Source organism: Capricornis sumatraensis, chromosome 9, assembly GCF_032405125.1.
Source record: "Capricornis sumatraensis isolate serow.1 chromosome 9, serow.2, whole genome shotgun sequence".
Classification (NCBI taxonomy): Eukaryota; Metazoa; Chordata; class Mammalia; order Artiodactyla; family Bovidae; genus Capricornis; species Capricornis sumatraensis.
In genome coordinates this window covers 60,563,962-60,580,343 of record NC_091077.1, presented here as the reverse complement: position 1 = coordinate 60,580,343, position 16,382 = coordinate 60,563,962, and the positions used below count along the sequence as shown (strand labels likewise).

Below are 16,382 nucleotides of genomic sequence, written 5' to 3'. Positions count from 1 at the left end.
TCCTCCTCCTTTATGTCTGGTCATCCTAATTATTTCAGAATCAGGAGTCCACCTCCATCTCTCACCTAGGTGAAGGTAAAACCACCAGCTGATCTCATTACTTCCACTCTTGCCACTCTTTCACAATCTACCAAAAGGATCTTTGTACACAACTACCAAAAGGATCTTTGAAAAAGAAATCTGACTATATCACTCCCCTGCTCAAAATTGTCCAATGATGTCTCATCACACTTGGGAGCAAATCCACACTCCTAGAAGGCCTTGCAGGGTCTGGTCCTTCTCTGCCTCTTCTATCCTATCTCCTATACTCTTCCCTTACTCATTGCCCTGGAGCCTCATCAGCCTTGTCCATCAAATATCCCAGGCTCATCTCTGCCAAAGAATAGGGCCTCTGAATACCTATTTTCTCTACTCTTTGTCCAGATCATCTCATAGCTGGCTCCTCCCTAACAGGTCTCAGTTCAAATGTCCTCTCTTCAGGAGGCCTTCTATTTTCTCAAAAGTTAAGGTATTTGTTATTCTTTAAATTACAAATTACTACTTAAAATTCTCCTGTTTATCTCTGTATCTTCTGTCTCTCTCACTCACTAACCCAAAAGAACAAAAGGTCAGACCCTCTAGTTGACCGGACCCTTCTGTTACCTCAGCACACAGCACAATGAATGGCACACTGCAGGTGATCACTAAGCACCTACTGAGTGAACGACTGTGAAAAAATCCTGGGATAGAGTCTCAGCCACACCACTAACTAATTATGTGTCCACCAGTAGGTCCTCTTTGTCTTGAGGCCTCAGTCTCTTCATCTATAGTGATGGGGTTGGGCTGGATATCATTTGAGAGTTCTGCCAGCTCTGACATGCTGTATTTCAGGGACTCCCAAAACAGCCTCTCATTGAGCTGCATCTCCCTGGAATGCTGGGGAATGTACAGCAATGACCACATGCCTAGAACAATTCCACGGGAATCTCAGGCTGCCAACTGCCTGGTTTTTTGCTCACCGATCAGCTGCACTTGTTCCTCTTCCCTGGAGGCTGTCTCCTGCAGATCATGAAGCAGTCTGCTGTTCACCTTGATGATGTCATCAATGTTTGAGAACAGGACATCCAGATCTCCCTGTGGCAGCTAAAAGGAACAAAGACTCCATGGAAGGTCGCTCAGGAGTTCAGTAAGAGTGATTTTTTGGTAGGTTTCGGACAGTAGTCCAGAATAGTCACACCATCGGAGTTCCATCTCTCTTGGGAAGACCGTTCCAGAGGAATGCTTGAAAAGACTTTGAAATTTTATAAGTTAGGTATTTTTATTACTCTAAGAGATGAGAGGAAGAGATGGAGTACTCAGCATGAAAGGAATGCTGAACTGCGTTATCCTAGGTCTGCTGCCAACTATAATTTTTCTTCTCTCATTTCCCCAGCTGCCATATAAATGTGGGAAGTTGGACTTCTTTCCAGCTCTGACACACTTGGCACCTACCACTATTACCTTTAGATATATTCTGAACTCCAGCCCCTATGAACTAAACTACACCACTGTTAAAAGGATGCAGGATATTTACATATGTTGACTGTGCTCAGTTGCTTCAGTCATGTCCAATTCTTTGCAACTCTATGGACTGTATCCTGCCAGGCTCTTTTGTCCATAGGATTTTTTAGACAGGAATACTGGAGTGGGTTACCATGCCCTCCTCCAGGGGATCTTCCTAACCCAGGGACTGAACCCACATCTCCTGTGTCTCCTGCACTGCAGGCAGATTCTTTACTGCTGAGCTGCCAGGGAACCCCATATAGAATATATATAAAGACAGAAGCCCTGGATGCACAATCAAGTGGGAGAAGGTAACTGTAGAAAAATATCTAGAGTCTGCTTTATTTTTGCTAAAATAAGTAACAATCTATATTTGTTTGTTTAATGCCTCCAGAGGAAAAATCCCAATTTTGGAGGGTAAAATAAGAGAGGGTTTTCATCTACATTATCTGCTTATTTCATTTATTCAATAAATACTAATTGGAGTCCATTATTTATATGTCAAGAACTGGAATACACTGAACTATTAATAAACAGCGTTTTCCCTTATGGACCTTACATGCTAGAGGATGGTTGAAATTTTAGAAAGAGAGCCTGTGTTATTTCTGAAACTGGGGCAAAAAAGATGTAAAAAATGAATACTAAACTAGAAACCCACGTAATGATTACTTTTTCATGTTCAGTTCAGTTCAGTCGCTCAGTCGTGTCCGAATGTTGAGCTTTAAGCTTTTTCACTCTCCACTTTCACTTACCACCCTCTAAATGAGACAATTACAAAATAGGTCACTGAAAACAATCTGTTCTAAACTTAATAAAGGGCTATCTTATCCATTAGCTCATTTAATTCTCTGAGGTGATTCTTCTCTGCTCATTTAGCAGAAGAATATACTAAAACTGAGCAACTAACACTTTTTATACTAAGGCTCCGAGGTGTCAAAAGCCTTGCTGAAGGTTGCAGGGCCAGTAGTAGAAGTAGCATGACTTCACATTCACCACTTTCCCCTCCATCAAGCCTGCCCCAGGAACAGATGTGAGGTCTCAGAAGCCGGGACCCATGTCTGCCTCTCTGAAGACAGGCCGAGTGTGGCCCCACCCAGGTACCTGCTGCAGGCGGCTCCTAATGTCAGAGGCACAGAGCTGGAGCACGTGCAAGTAGGAGACCTCGGTGTCGAGGAGCTCCCTGACGGCCAGCCTCTGCTGGAGCAGGGATCTGTCCTCAGAGAGTCGGTCATCCCCACCTGGAGCACCAGTTCTAGAGGACAGCGCATCGTCCCCATGACTCGTCATGTCAGCAGGTTCTGGAAAGACAGACACATCCAGATTCACTTCTGGGAGCTCTACTGGCACATGCTGCCTTTAGTCCAGAGACAACTATTCACCGAGCGGCCTAAAAACATCTTTAGCTGCCTACAGAGTCAAGATGAACTATTTATTAGTATCTGAACAAATCTTAAAAGGTAGAACGCAGCTCAGATAATTGTTGACATTTTTAATTCATCTCCCAGGATTCAGACAATGTGCTTACTTGGCTTTTTCTTCCTTTCCCCACCCCCAGCTCTCAACCCAGATTTCTTTATCTGGTTCACTGACTCTCTCTCACCCTCTTTCTCCCAACGGTTCCATCATTTTCACCTGCCACTACCCCATTCAGGCCACACTACCTATCACCTTGACTATTTCTACAGCCTCCAGAATCATTTTTTCAAATCCAAACCCCTCTCCCACCTGCTGCCACCCACACCCATTCATCTTGGATATGCTTCCAGTTTAAACTTCCTGAAACAAAGCTTGTGATCTGGTATCCTCTGCCTCTGGGCTCATTTTTCCTCTTCCCTGACACTCCAGCGAAAGAAAGTCACGTGCTTTTCTCCATTCCTGCATAGTCATTTCCTGCCTCTGTGCTTTTGCACCTGCTGTGACCCCTCCCATGCCTCTAGGCTCTTGCATCCATCTCTAAGGCCTTTCCTGATCCTCCCAGCCAGATGTTCTTTTCTCTTCCATCTCTAAGTTTAAAAAGTACAAATGGCAATACTATGGACAAGAAAAATCTCCCTACTACAAAACACCTAGAAATGCAAGATCAGCTTTAACAAACTTCCTTTTCACTGGATGGCAAGTATTACAAGAAAGTAAAGGAAATCAGTAGGGATCCCCAACCAAAGGGAATGGAAAACCAGGGCAGAAGCAACTAAGCTGATGCAGCTGCAGTCAAAGTGGACAGGGTGGGCAAAGAAGAGAGCACTGCCCAGCTCAGTGATTCAGAGACTTGGGCATTAGTGCCCAGGGAGAATCAGGAAACAAGCTCCTTTCCTCAAGCACGCTAGAGAAATGGGGGAGTAGAAAAGAAATGCCCCCCCTACCTACACAGAAAATGACAAAGATGTTTCTTCATCTTGACTTGGGTCCTGAATAAAGGAAAAGTCCTTTCTGACAACTCATAACAGGCCTGCTTTCACTGGATTGCAGGTTCAAATGTATACTACACATGTGTTCCAAGGAACTCAATGCTGAGAAATATGCCACAACAAAAAAGAAGTCTTGAACTAATGCTAGTATTAATATCCACAGAAAAAATAAAATGTCTCCAGGAGGACACATTCTTAATCTAGGCCACATGGTACTCCAAGAGATAACCCTGTCCTGAAGATGAGCTTAAAATCCAAAATTATATGAACTCCAGTGTAAGTGAGCATCATCAGAGACAGCAAGAGCAGGATTAGATCCCCAGAACATCAGACAATCAAACTGTTGGACAGAAACTATAAAACAAGCAGGAGAAGAAAAGACATACAAAAAATGAAGACCTGTACGATTTTTTAAAGCACCAAGCAGAACTTACAGATGTTAAAAATTTAGTCTTTGAAATTAAAAACTAAAAGGACACTTTAAATATTTAGGAAAGAGAAATAGGAAAGGAGCAGATAGATATGAAGAAATTATACAGACTGCTAAAAAGAAAGTGAAAATCATGCAAAATATGAAAGAGAATTAAGGAATCTGGACACTGAAATAAGATCATGTACCAACTCTGTGTTCCAGGGGACAAGAATAAAGAGAGTGAGAAGAGGCAATATATGAAGAAATGAGACTAATAATTGTCCAGAATTTATTATAAAAGATATTATTGCTTAGATCTAAGTACAAGTCCCAAGCAGGATAAGTTTTTTTAAAAAATCAAATCTAAACACACTAGGAGGAAATTTCAGAATCCTGAAGACCTGGAGAATTTACCTTATAGTTTCCTTGTCAGGAAACTGTTCGACCAAAATAAAGAAATAAATCACACACAAAAAGACACTAGATACAGGAAACTGGTAACCTGATATGTGAGAGGCCAAGGAAATTCCCAAGATAGATAAAAGGAAATCCTAAGTTTGACTGTTGGTGACAGACAGCAAACAGTCTGGGCTAGATACTAGAATGTCTTGAGGACAAATTTACTGAAACAGCAGAGAATAGGGTCCTTATTTAGGCAATTACACAGACAATACATGTGAAACTAAGAAATAAACCAACAAACAAAAAATTGTTATAACAATTTTTACAACAAGATTGTGTAGAAAAGGTAAAAGTAATTATGCGTCACTACCTGATTCAACTATAAATAGATTCTACACAGGTAATAATGCAAGTGATCTAATTCATATTATGTACTGAGAGGACAGGGTGTGGGAGGAGGAGTCAAAAAGAGCTAACGCCTAATCCTCCATAGTGGAAATCAAAGAACAATGCCTAAATTGTGCTGCTCAAGAAGGAACAGCACATGTGTGCAATCAGCTAAAATCAGCAGAAGGAACTGCCTGGTAGTGCCTGGAGAAGGCAAGAGAAGAGGACAGGGTGCTTTTTATAACAAACACTGTACAACAGAATTATCTGTTTTTCCTTCTCATCACAAATGTAGAACTATCCATCTCTTTAAATTGTATGCTTTCATAGCTTTGAAGGGGCTTCCCAAGGTGATGCTAGTGGAAAGGAATCCACCTGCCAATGCAGCAGACAAAAGTGATGTGGGTTAGATCGCTGGGTTTGCAAGAGCCACTATAGTAGGAAACGACATCACACAGACACACACACACACACACACACAAACTGCTGTGAAGTGAACTAAAAATTAAATAATGAAGGACAGAGTGGTATGCACCTAACAGAAGAAGGAAAGTTATGACCAACCTAGACAGTGTATTAAAAAGCAGAGACGAAAAAAATTAATTAATTAATTAATTAAAAAAAAATAAAAAGCAGAGACGTTACTTTGCCAACAAAGGTCCGTCTAGTCAAAGCTATGGTTTTTCCAGTAATCATGTATGGATATGAGAGTTGGACTATAAAGAAAGCTGAGCGCTGAAGAATTGATGCTTTTGAACTGTGGTGTTGGAGAAGACTCTTGAGAGTCCCTTGGACTGCAAGGAGATCCAACCAGTCCATCCTAACGGAGATCAGCCCTGAATATTCATTGCAAGGACTGATGCTGAAGTTGAAACTCCAATACTTTGGCCACCTGATGCAAAGAACTGACTCACTGGAAAAGACCCTAATGCTGGGAAAGACTGAAGGCAGGAGGAGAAGGGGATGACAGAGGATGAGATAGTTGTTGGATGCCATCTCTGACTCAATGGACATGAGTTTGAGTAAGCTCTAGGAGTTGGTGATAGACAGGGAAGCCTGGCATGCTGCAGTCCATGGGGTTGCAAAGAGTCAGACACGACTGAGCGACTGAACTGAACTAAACTGAACAATTAAATGTAAGAAAAAGTGAGAATTTCTCAATTTTGCTGGAGATCAATATTCCAAAATAAATTATATTCCTGTGCAAACCAACAACAATTTTCAAGAGTTCATTTAAGGAAAAATAGCACGATAAGAATAAAAAGATTCAATAATAATGTATTATTTATTCCTTCCTAAATATCTTAATTTAACAAAAGATGGGGAATTCCCTGACGTCTTAGTGCTTAGGATTCCAGGTTTTCACTAACATGGCCTGAATTCAGTCCTCGGTTGGAGAACTGAGATCTCAAAAGCCACACATACAATTAAAAGAAATAATAATAGGTGTACAAAATCTTTATGGAGAAAATGATAAAGCTTTATCTAAATATATTTAAGAACTAATTAGGAATTCCCTGGGGGTTCAGGAGCTAGGACTCTGAGCTTCCACTGCTGAGGGCCTGGGTTCAATCCTTGGTTAGGGAACTAAGATCCCACAAGCCATGCAGTGCAGCCAAAAAAAAAAAAAAAATCAAGCAAACAGAAACATAATGAGATACCATTCCATGTCGAAGAGATCAGCAAAATATGAAAATAAAACGCTGGTATGACACTGTATGAATGGGAAATCTCATATACTGATATGATGATATAAATTGTTGCAACCACCCTAAAGAGCAACTTGGCAATATTTAGAAAAGTTGAAAATTCACACACTATCAGGCCAAGGAGTGCTACTCCTGGATATAGCCCCACCTCTGAGAAACTTCTCCATATACACACAAGAAATATAGATGGGAATGTTCACTGCAGTACTGATGAAATAGCAAAAAATCAGAAAAAACATAAGTGTCTCAATGCAAGTGAATAAATAACTTGTGGTATAATCATATAATAGAATTCTGAACAGTTAAAAAAAAAACTATAGATTCATGTATCAATATGGATATCCTCATAGATGTTGTAAACAGGAAAAATATATATATAAGCAAGTCCTAGAAGGATATACAGTGTATGTGTTAGTTGCTCGATCATGTCCGACTCTTTGCAACCCTATGGACTATAGCCTGGCACTCCTCTGTACATGAGACTTCCCAGGCAAGAATATTGAAGTAAAAAAAAAAAAAGAATACTGGAGTAGATTGCCATTCCCTTTTCCAGGGGACCTTCCTGACCCAGGAATCTAACCTGGGTCTCCCACACTGTGGGCAGATTCTTCACCCTCTTTACCTGGGAAGCCAGTATGATACTATTTCTTAAAAGTGTAAAATGTAAAAGGAAAAAAAAATTAAAAAGTTTTTAGAAGTTTAAAATATGTGAAATAATGCTAGATTTTGTTTAGGGACAAATACATGTAGCATAGGTATTAAATATTTTGTAGATGTAATTAGCAATGCTGTTGCTGCTGCTAAGTCGCTTCAGTCGTGTCCGACTCTGTGCAATCCCATAGATGGAAGCCAACCAGGCTCCCCTGTTCCTGGGATTCTCCAGGCAAGAGTACTGGAGTGGGTTGCCATTTCCTTCTCCAATGCATGAAAGTGAAAAGTGAAAGTGAAGTTGCTCAGTCATGTCCGACTCTTAGCGACCCCATGGACTGCAGCCTACCAGGCTCCTCCACCCATGGGATTTTCCAGGCAAGAGTACTGGAGTGGGGTGTCATTGCCCTCTCCGGTAATTAGCAATAGATCCAGGTAATTAAGAAAATTTTCACATATTGAGGTATAGGGAACTCATTCTGGCTTATACATGATTTAACTTGATTTTCTGCTACCTAAAATGGGCTGTTTGTGACTTATCAGACATACACTGTCATATCTGCTTTAATTATTAAAGAAAACGGCACAGTGACCACAAGGAAAGAATGTCTACGTTAAGGACTAAATGTCTCCTTTTCTGGAATACCAATGTTGGTATGCCTTCGATGATAAGACTCCCTCCCCTGAGGTCATACTGACTTACTGTGAACATGCTGATCTGTTGGACTGTTTTCTTTAATAATTTATTTATTTCTTACTGTGCTGGGTCTTCACTGCGAGGGGCATTTCTCTCATTGTGGCGAGTGGGGGCTACTCTCTAGATGCAGTGCTCTGGCCTCTCACTGCAGTAGCTTGTCTTGTCGCAGAGCATGGGCCCTGGGGCATGTGGGCCTCACTAGTTGCGGTCCCAGGCTCTAAAGCACAAGCTCAGTAGTTACGGTGCACAGGCTTAGTTGCTCTGCAGCATGTGGGATCTTCCCGGATCAGGGATCAAACCTGTGTCTCCTGCACTGGCAGTTGGATTCTTTACCACTGAGCCACCAGGGAAGCCCCTGATCTGTTTTTTTCTGTAACCTTGAAGCAGTATATTCCTGATCTCTTTGATGTTCTTTATTCTGACATAATAATGTAAAACTGTGCCGCAAACCATGCTTCTCTGCAGCAGTTCCTCTGAGTTATCTGAGGGGCTGTCTCCTAGGCTGAAGTCCTCAGTTTGGCTCAAATAAAACTTATTATTCCTATTCTATTTTGTTGATTGATTTATTTCCATCAACACAGGATAAAAGTAACCTCTGGAAAGGGAGCTAGAGCAATAGAATTGGGAAGAGTATCAAAGAGGACTTAATAGTATCTGAGGGGCTTTTTAAGTTAAAGTTTTAATTTTGAGATAATCAGAGATTCACACACAGTTGTAAGAAATAATGCAGAGGTTCTATGTACCCTTAACCCAACTTCACCAATGACATCATCAGGGAAAACTACAGTACATTGTGACACCAATATAGCCAAGATGCAGAACAGTTCTTTCTTAAGGATCCTTCCTTCATGTTGCCTTTTTAGCCACTTGGTTGCAGCCTCATCTCATCCTTAATACCCAGCAAATAAGAATCTGTTCTCCATTTCTGTACTCTCATCAGTTCAAGAATGTATGCAATGTTGATGTATAGCAAAATCATCACAATATTGTAAAGTAATTATCCTCCAATTAAAATAAATAAAATTTTTAAATAAAGAAAAAATAAAGAATGTATGTAAGGAGTTCCCTGGTGATCTAGTAACCACTAGGAACTGGTGCTTTCACTGCCTGGCAGGAGTTTAATCCCTGGGTCCAGTTCCAGTTCCAGTTCAGTCACTCAGTCATGTCCGACTCTTTGCGACCCCATGAATCGCAGCACGCCAGGCCTCCCTGTCCATCACCAACTCCTGGAGTTCACTCAGACTCACATCCATCGAGTCAGTGATGCCATCCAGCCATCTCATCCTCTGTCGTCCCCTTCTCCTCCTGCCCCCAGTCCCTCCCAGCGTCAGAGTCCTTTCCAATGAGTCAACTCCTCGCATGAGGTGGCCAAAGTACTGGAGCTTCAGCTTTAGCATCATTCCTTCCAAAGAAATCCCAGGGCTGATCTCCTTCAGAATGGACTGGTTGGATCTCCTTGCAGTCCAAGGGACTCTCAAGAGTCGTCTCCAACACCACAGTTCAAAAGCATCAATTCTTTGGCACTCAGCCTTCTTCACAGTCCAACTCTCACATCCATACATGACCACTGGAAAAACCATAGCCTTGACTAGACGGACCTTAGTCAGCAAAGTAATGTCTCTGCTTCTGAATATACTATCTAGGTTGGTCATCACTTTCCTTCTGAGGAGTAAGCGTCTTTTAATTTCATGGCTGCAGTCACCATCTGCAGTGATTTTGGAGCCCAAAAAAATAAAGTCTGACACTGTTTCTACTGTTTCCCCATCTATTTCCCATGCAGTGATGGGACCGGATGCCATGATCTTCGTTTTCTGAATGTTGAGCTTTAAGCCAACTTTTTCGCTCTCCTCTTTTACTTTCATCAAGAGGCTTTTCAGTTCCTCTTCACTTTCTGCCATAAGGGTGGTGTCATCTGCATATCTGAGGTTATTGATATTTCTCCCAGCAATCTTGATTGCAGCTTGTGTTTCTTCCAGTCCAGCGTTTCCCATGAGGTACTCTGCATATAAGTTAAATAAGCAGGGTGACAATATACAGCCTTGACGTACGCCTTTTCCTATTTGGAACCAGTCTGTTGTTCCATGTCCAGTTCTAATTATTGCTTCCTGACCTGCATATAGGTTTCTCAAGAGGCAGGTCAGGGGGTCTGGTATTCCTATCTCTTTCAGAATTTTCCACAGTTTATTGTGATCCACACAGTCAAAGGCTTTGGCATAGTCAATAAAGCAGAAATAGATGTTTTTCTGGAACTCTCTGGCTTTTTCCATGATCCAGCAGATGTTGGCAATTTGATCTCTGGTTCCTCTGCCTTTTCTAAATCCAGCTTGAACATCAGGGAGTTCACGGTTCACGTATTGCTGAAGCCTGGCTTGGAGAATTTTGAGCATTACTTTACTAGCATGTGAGATGAGTGCAATTGTGCAGTAGTTTGAGCATTCTTTGGCATTGCCTTTCTTGGGGATTGGAATGAAAACTGACCTTTTCCAGTCCTGTGGCCACTGCTGAGTTTTCCAAATTTACTGGCATATTGAGTGCAGCATTTTCACAGCATCATCTTTCAGGATTTGAAACAGCTCAACTGGAATTCCATCACCTCCACTAGCTTTGTTCGTAGTGATGCTTTCTAAGGCCCACTTAACTTCACATTCCACAATGTCTGGCTCTAGATTAGTGATCACATCGTCATGATTATCTGGGTCATGAAGATCTTTTTTGTACAGTTCTTCTGTGTATTCTTGCCACCTCTTCTTAATATCTTCTGCTTCTGTTAGGACCATACCATTTCTGTCCTTTATCGAGCCCATCTTTGCATGAAATGTTCCCTTGGTATCTCTAATTTTCTTGAAGAGATCTCTAGTCTTTCCCATTCTGTTCTTTTCCTCTATTTCTTTGCATTGATCACTGAAGAAGGCTTTCTTATCTCTTCTTGCTATTCTTTGGAACTCTGCATTCAGATGCTTCTATCTTTCCTTTTCCCCTTGGCTTTTCACCTCTTTTCTTTTCACAGCTATCTGGAAGGCCTCTCCAGACAGCCATTTTGCTTTTTTGCATTTCTTTTCCTTGGGGATGGTCTTGATCCCTGTCTCCTGTACAATGTCACAAACCTCATTCCATAGTTCATCAGGCACTCTGTCTATCAGATCTAGACCCTTAAATCTGTTTCTCACTTCCACTGTATAATCATAAGGGATTTGATTTAGGTCATACCTGAATGGTCTAGCAGTTTTCTCTACTTTCTTCAATTTGAGTCTGAATTTGGTAATAAGGAGTTCATGATCTGAGCCACAGTCAGCTCCTGGTCTTATTTTTGTTGACTGTATAGAGCTTCTCCATCTTTGGCTGCAAAGAATATAATCAATCTGATTTTGGTGTTGACCATCTGGTGATGTCCATGTGTAAAGTCTTCTCTTGTGTTGTTGAAAAGGGTGTTTGCTATGACCAGTGCATTTTCTTGGCAAAACTCTATTAGTCTTTGCCCTGCTTCATTCCATATTCCAAGGCCAAATTTGCCTGTTACTCTAGGTGTTTCCTGACTTCCTACTTTTGCATTCCAGTCCCCTATAATGAAAAGGACATCTTTTTTGGGTGTTAGTTCTAAAAGGTCTTGTAGGTCTTCATAAAACCGTTCAACTTCAGTTTCTTCCACGTTACTGGGGGAACTGAAATCCCACAAGCTGTGCAGTGTGGCCAAAATAAATGAATAAATAAAATTTCATTAAAAAAAAGAATATATGTAAATCACACAGTATCTATATGTGAATTATATAATATATAACCTTTTGGGACTCACTTTATTCACTCAGCATAATTCCCTGGAGACTGATGTAAGCTGTTGTATGTTATTAATAGGTCCTTCCTTTTCACTGCTGAATATCTAAGATGTTCTATTTAAAAAAAAAAAAACTAAAACAGAGATGACAAAAACGCCAAAATTAAACAAAGCTAGGTAGTAAGAACATGGGCATTTGTTATTTTGTTCTCTGCTGTTTTCTGAACAGATGAAATAGTTCCTAATATTTAAAGTGGCATGCGTCCCATTCAGCCTTGTACTCAGGTTACCTAGGGCTGGCTATGCCTCATCTTCCTGTCTAGACACTAAGCTCTTGGAGACAAGATGAGCACCCATTTATTGTGTCTTCCTGTCTCACAATGCTGATACATATATAAATATGTATTTGCATACATGAATGCTCCTTTTCATGTATTAGTAGCAGAAGTTTCTGTCCTGACACTGACACATGGATTAGATAACTTATACAAGGTGCTTGGCAAGAGCAAGGTTGTTCAGAAGGCAGAAGGCCCAGAAAGAGCCTGGAACATACCTGTCTGATGCATAGCTCTAGTCCAGCTCCTGAATGCTGCCTGTGGCCCGCTGACCTGTCCCTGGCCTGAATCACTGACATTTATCACCCAGAGCATTGCTTCTCTAGAAAGATTCCGACAGGATTTCAGGAGAGCTATTAAGGCTACTCTGAACTGTTGCTAAATTAACAAAAGCCATAAGTAATACTTCAGAGAGAACTGCTCAATATTTAAAATAGCACTTACAGTAATTGCAATCTAGACCTCCCACCAGGCCTGGGAAACTCTCTCAGAGTAACATTTTGTTGTTCTCTTAGTTTATATCCCATGTAATGGAAAGAAGCACATTTTTATTTTATAGGGCTCATGGGCAGACTGTCAAAGATAAAGTTAAACACCACACTAACAAAAGACTGTTGAAGAATAAAGGGAGGAAATACCTATAGAAATGAGAATGGCAACAAAGGGATCCTGGCTAATGAGCCTCATTTATACAAGAGTCAGAGTGGAGGGTCCTGTACAAAGAACTTCCAGAACTCTAAAACCCAGAAGGATCTGGGACTGACAAGACTAATTCTATAATGCCAAAGTTCTGCCCCTACTATGACTGCCAACTAAATTTTAACATTCATGTTCAGAAAAAGTAAAAACTAGGCACATTGTTTAATGACTTTGTTTTCCTCTTCTTAGCCCTAAAGAATAACTGCAGGGGTCACTCTTTTAAGATTAGGAGCCCAGACCCTGGAGCTAAAAAACCTGATTTCAAATTCTGATTCTGTGATCAATCAGCTGGCCTTCCTAGGATAACTATATAACCTTCTTTATAGGGTTGTTATAAGATTTCATAAGAATCCACGTAAAGTGTTTAGCAGAGTGCCTGTTAAAGCTTTCAATAACAGTAGCTGTTGTTTTTGTTACTAGGAAAGAGTAGAATGACCGTGGATCAAAGGAATGACGTCTAAGGACACTTGGCTGATCACACTGAAGCAGATGGTGAAAACACCTAATCATGATGATTATAATAAGTAATAAGAACTACATGGCAGAGTATGACTGACAAAGCAACTAATACCAATGAAACGGAGCTGTGAGATGGAGAGACCATGAGACTAAGCCCTGAAAGCACTGCTTAATCCAACCATGATGGAGAATGATTCCCTTTGGGTTTTTTTTTTTTAATATGAGCTAACACATTTTCATTCCCCACCCTACTTTGGCCTAAGCCACTCTGAGTTGGGTTTCTGCCACTCAAATAAAACAGTCTATCAGCCCTTGGAAAGGGAAACAGAGATCACTTGGAGCCACCACACGTTAACAGAAAAAAGACAAACAGGTCGTGCCAGACTATCCTCATTCCTTTCATGAAAGTCGACTAGACCAGTAGAGCAAAGGAATACCATAAGCTAATGTAACTGGACTAGGAAGTTACTGCTGATCTCTGATGAAAGCCTTACAAATAAGGAATAAGATGAGACAATGGAATAAGATGTGGTGATGGTGGCTGGGGGAGAGGGGGAGGCAATAGGACAGTAACATGGACTAAAAACTGATAAAATATCCAATTCAAAGAGTATTGATCAGTGTCAACCTCTGCGATCTTCCTTGCTTTATTAAGGATATCTATTATTTCTTTTAGTGCTTCCCATCTCTGAGACCACCTGAATCTAAACCTCCACCACCTTTCTCCTGAATCAGTACAACAGCCTTCTGACCAACGCATAGCACCAGAGTGCAGTGGTCATTCTTTATGTTTTTCATAAAAGTGACTGCTTTACTTCTCTATTGAAACCAAGACAAGTCCTCTCTGACTCCCATCTCCCTTCCAAGGAACCACTCTCTTCCCCAGTAGATGCTCTAGATGCTCAATTAATCGAATTAATGAATGAATGACCTGGATGAACACTGGCAGAACAGTGATCAAATTGCCAATGACACTGTTACAAGTGAAATTAGACACACAACTCTTAGAAACCACCACAAAGTTTGAGGTAAGATAGAACTCCCCTTGAATTTTATATTGTAATTATATGATACATATGCTTTTTTTTTTCTGGCTTTTTCCCTTCAGCAAAATTATTTTGACATCCATCCATGTTACTTTCTCCTGCAAGTAGTATAACATTATATAAATATACCATAGTTATCTATGCACTGAATAAAAAATTGGTTGCTTCTTGTTTCTCTATTACAATAAAGCTGGACATAGGAATGCAACATTTATTTTTCACTTTTTTTTTTTAGGAATGCAATGTTTAGATCACAAGATAGGTGTATTTTTTTTAATATTTATTTTATTTATTCAGCTGTGCCAGGTCTTAGTTGTGGCAGGTGGGATCTAGTTCCCTGACCAGGGACTGAACCCTGGCCCCCTGAATTAGAAGCATGGAGTCTTAGCCCCTGGACCACCAGGGAAGTCCTGATGTGTATTTTTAAAACATGTCATACTTTTTAAAAAGTGGTTGTACCATTTTATATTCCCACCAGCAGTGTATGAGTTCTATAACCTCAACAACACTTGACGTAGCCAGTCTTTGCGTGAAGGGTTATCTGCTTGTGGTTTTAATGTTCATTTCCCTAATGATTAATGATCTTTAGCATCTTTCCAAGAGTTTATCTGCCATCAATATATTTTCTTTGGCCATCATGAATTTTTTGTTTGTTTAAATTGCAAAAGACTTCCCTGGTGGTCTAGTGGTTAAGACTCTGAGTTTCCATGGCAAGGGGTACGGGTTTGATCCCTGGATGGGGAAATAAAATCCCACACGCCATGCTACATGATCCAAAAAAAAAAAAAATTACAAAAGAAGTTCTCATTCATTATATAACTAGACAAACAATACAGATGTGTGTAGATAATTAATAGTCTCCACCTCCAACCCACACATAAACAACCAGAGCTGCACTTACTAAGCATGCAAATTCTTTTGTTGTTGTATATTTCTTGTTTTTTAATTTTTATTTTGTACTGGGGTACAGCTGATTAACAATGTTGTGATAGTTTCAGATGAACACCAAAGGGGCTCAGCCATGCATATACAAGTATCCATTCTCCCCCTGCCACACCCTTCCCATCCATGCTGCCACATAACATTGAGCAGAGTTTCATGAGCTATACAGTAGGTCCTCCTGGTTATCATCCATTTTAAATATAGCAGTGTGTACATGTCCATCCCAAATTCTCTAACTATCCCTTCCCCTCATTCTTCTCCGCAGCAGCCGTAAGTCCTTTCTTTAAGAGGCATGCAAATTCTTGCTCAGCTCTTGACAACTGTGATTCAGTAGGTCACAGATGGGGCATTTTAACAAGCCCCTAGGTAATTCTGAGCAAGTGAGCTATAGTTTCTTGAGAAGGTCTGCTCTTACTCTTGTCCTCCTAAGTAATAGTTGAAGGAAGGAAGTCAATGAGTCTGAAGAAGCACATCCCTTCCGTAAGGGTGAGTCCATGTACCCTGTGCAGAAGGTGTACATGGACTGCCTTCAAATAAGAAACTTTGTCTAAGTGGATGCGTACCTGTGCTCTGTTGTCCCATAGAGCACCAAGAGTTTGGAACCTAAAGATCAAAAAAAAAAAAAAAAAAAAACTTTCAAAGAGAGTTACTTTGAAACAAAATTAGGCAACAGAGCTAGCAAGGTAAGGAACTGACCAAACTAAGCAAGCTTGCAGAAAAAGGACTTCTCTGGGTTGAGAAATGACTGATTGAGGGTGAAGAAGAGAGTGGGCAAGACACAGTCCAGGCATACACATACATATTCTGTCTTTCCTTCTCTCTCCCTGAGGAAAAACTGTTCTTTATAAATACACAGTGAGGAATGTAACCACCATACAGGCAGTGTGTGTCTTAACCCAAATTAAACAACAGCTATTTGCCCTAAGCCATACTTCCCTGCCTCTGTTTGCA

The 16,382-nt window shown here is 40.7% G+C and overlaps 1 protein-coding gene across 1 annotated transcript in view; it reads right to left on the bottom strand.

The window, feature by feature from the left end:
* The window catches only part of ARHGEF37 (Rho guanine nucleotide exchange factor 37), a 38,430-nt gene extending 35,622 nt beyond the window's left edge, over positions 1 to 2,808 (bottom strand). Inside the window, exons 1-2 of the mRNA XM_068981295.1 lie at positions 2,623 to 2,808; positions 999 to 1,122 (exon numbers count right to left, since the gene is read on the bottom strand). Of these exons, the coding sequence (XP_068837396.1) occupies positions 999 to 1,122; positions 2,623 to 2,808 (310 nt within the window). The remainder of the gene's footprint in view (positions 1 to 998; positions 1,123 to 2,622) is intronic.
* Between the last annotated feature and the right edge of the window lie 13,574 nt (positions 2,809 to 16,382).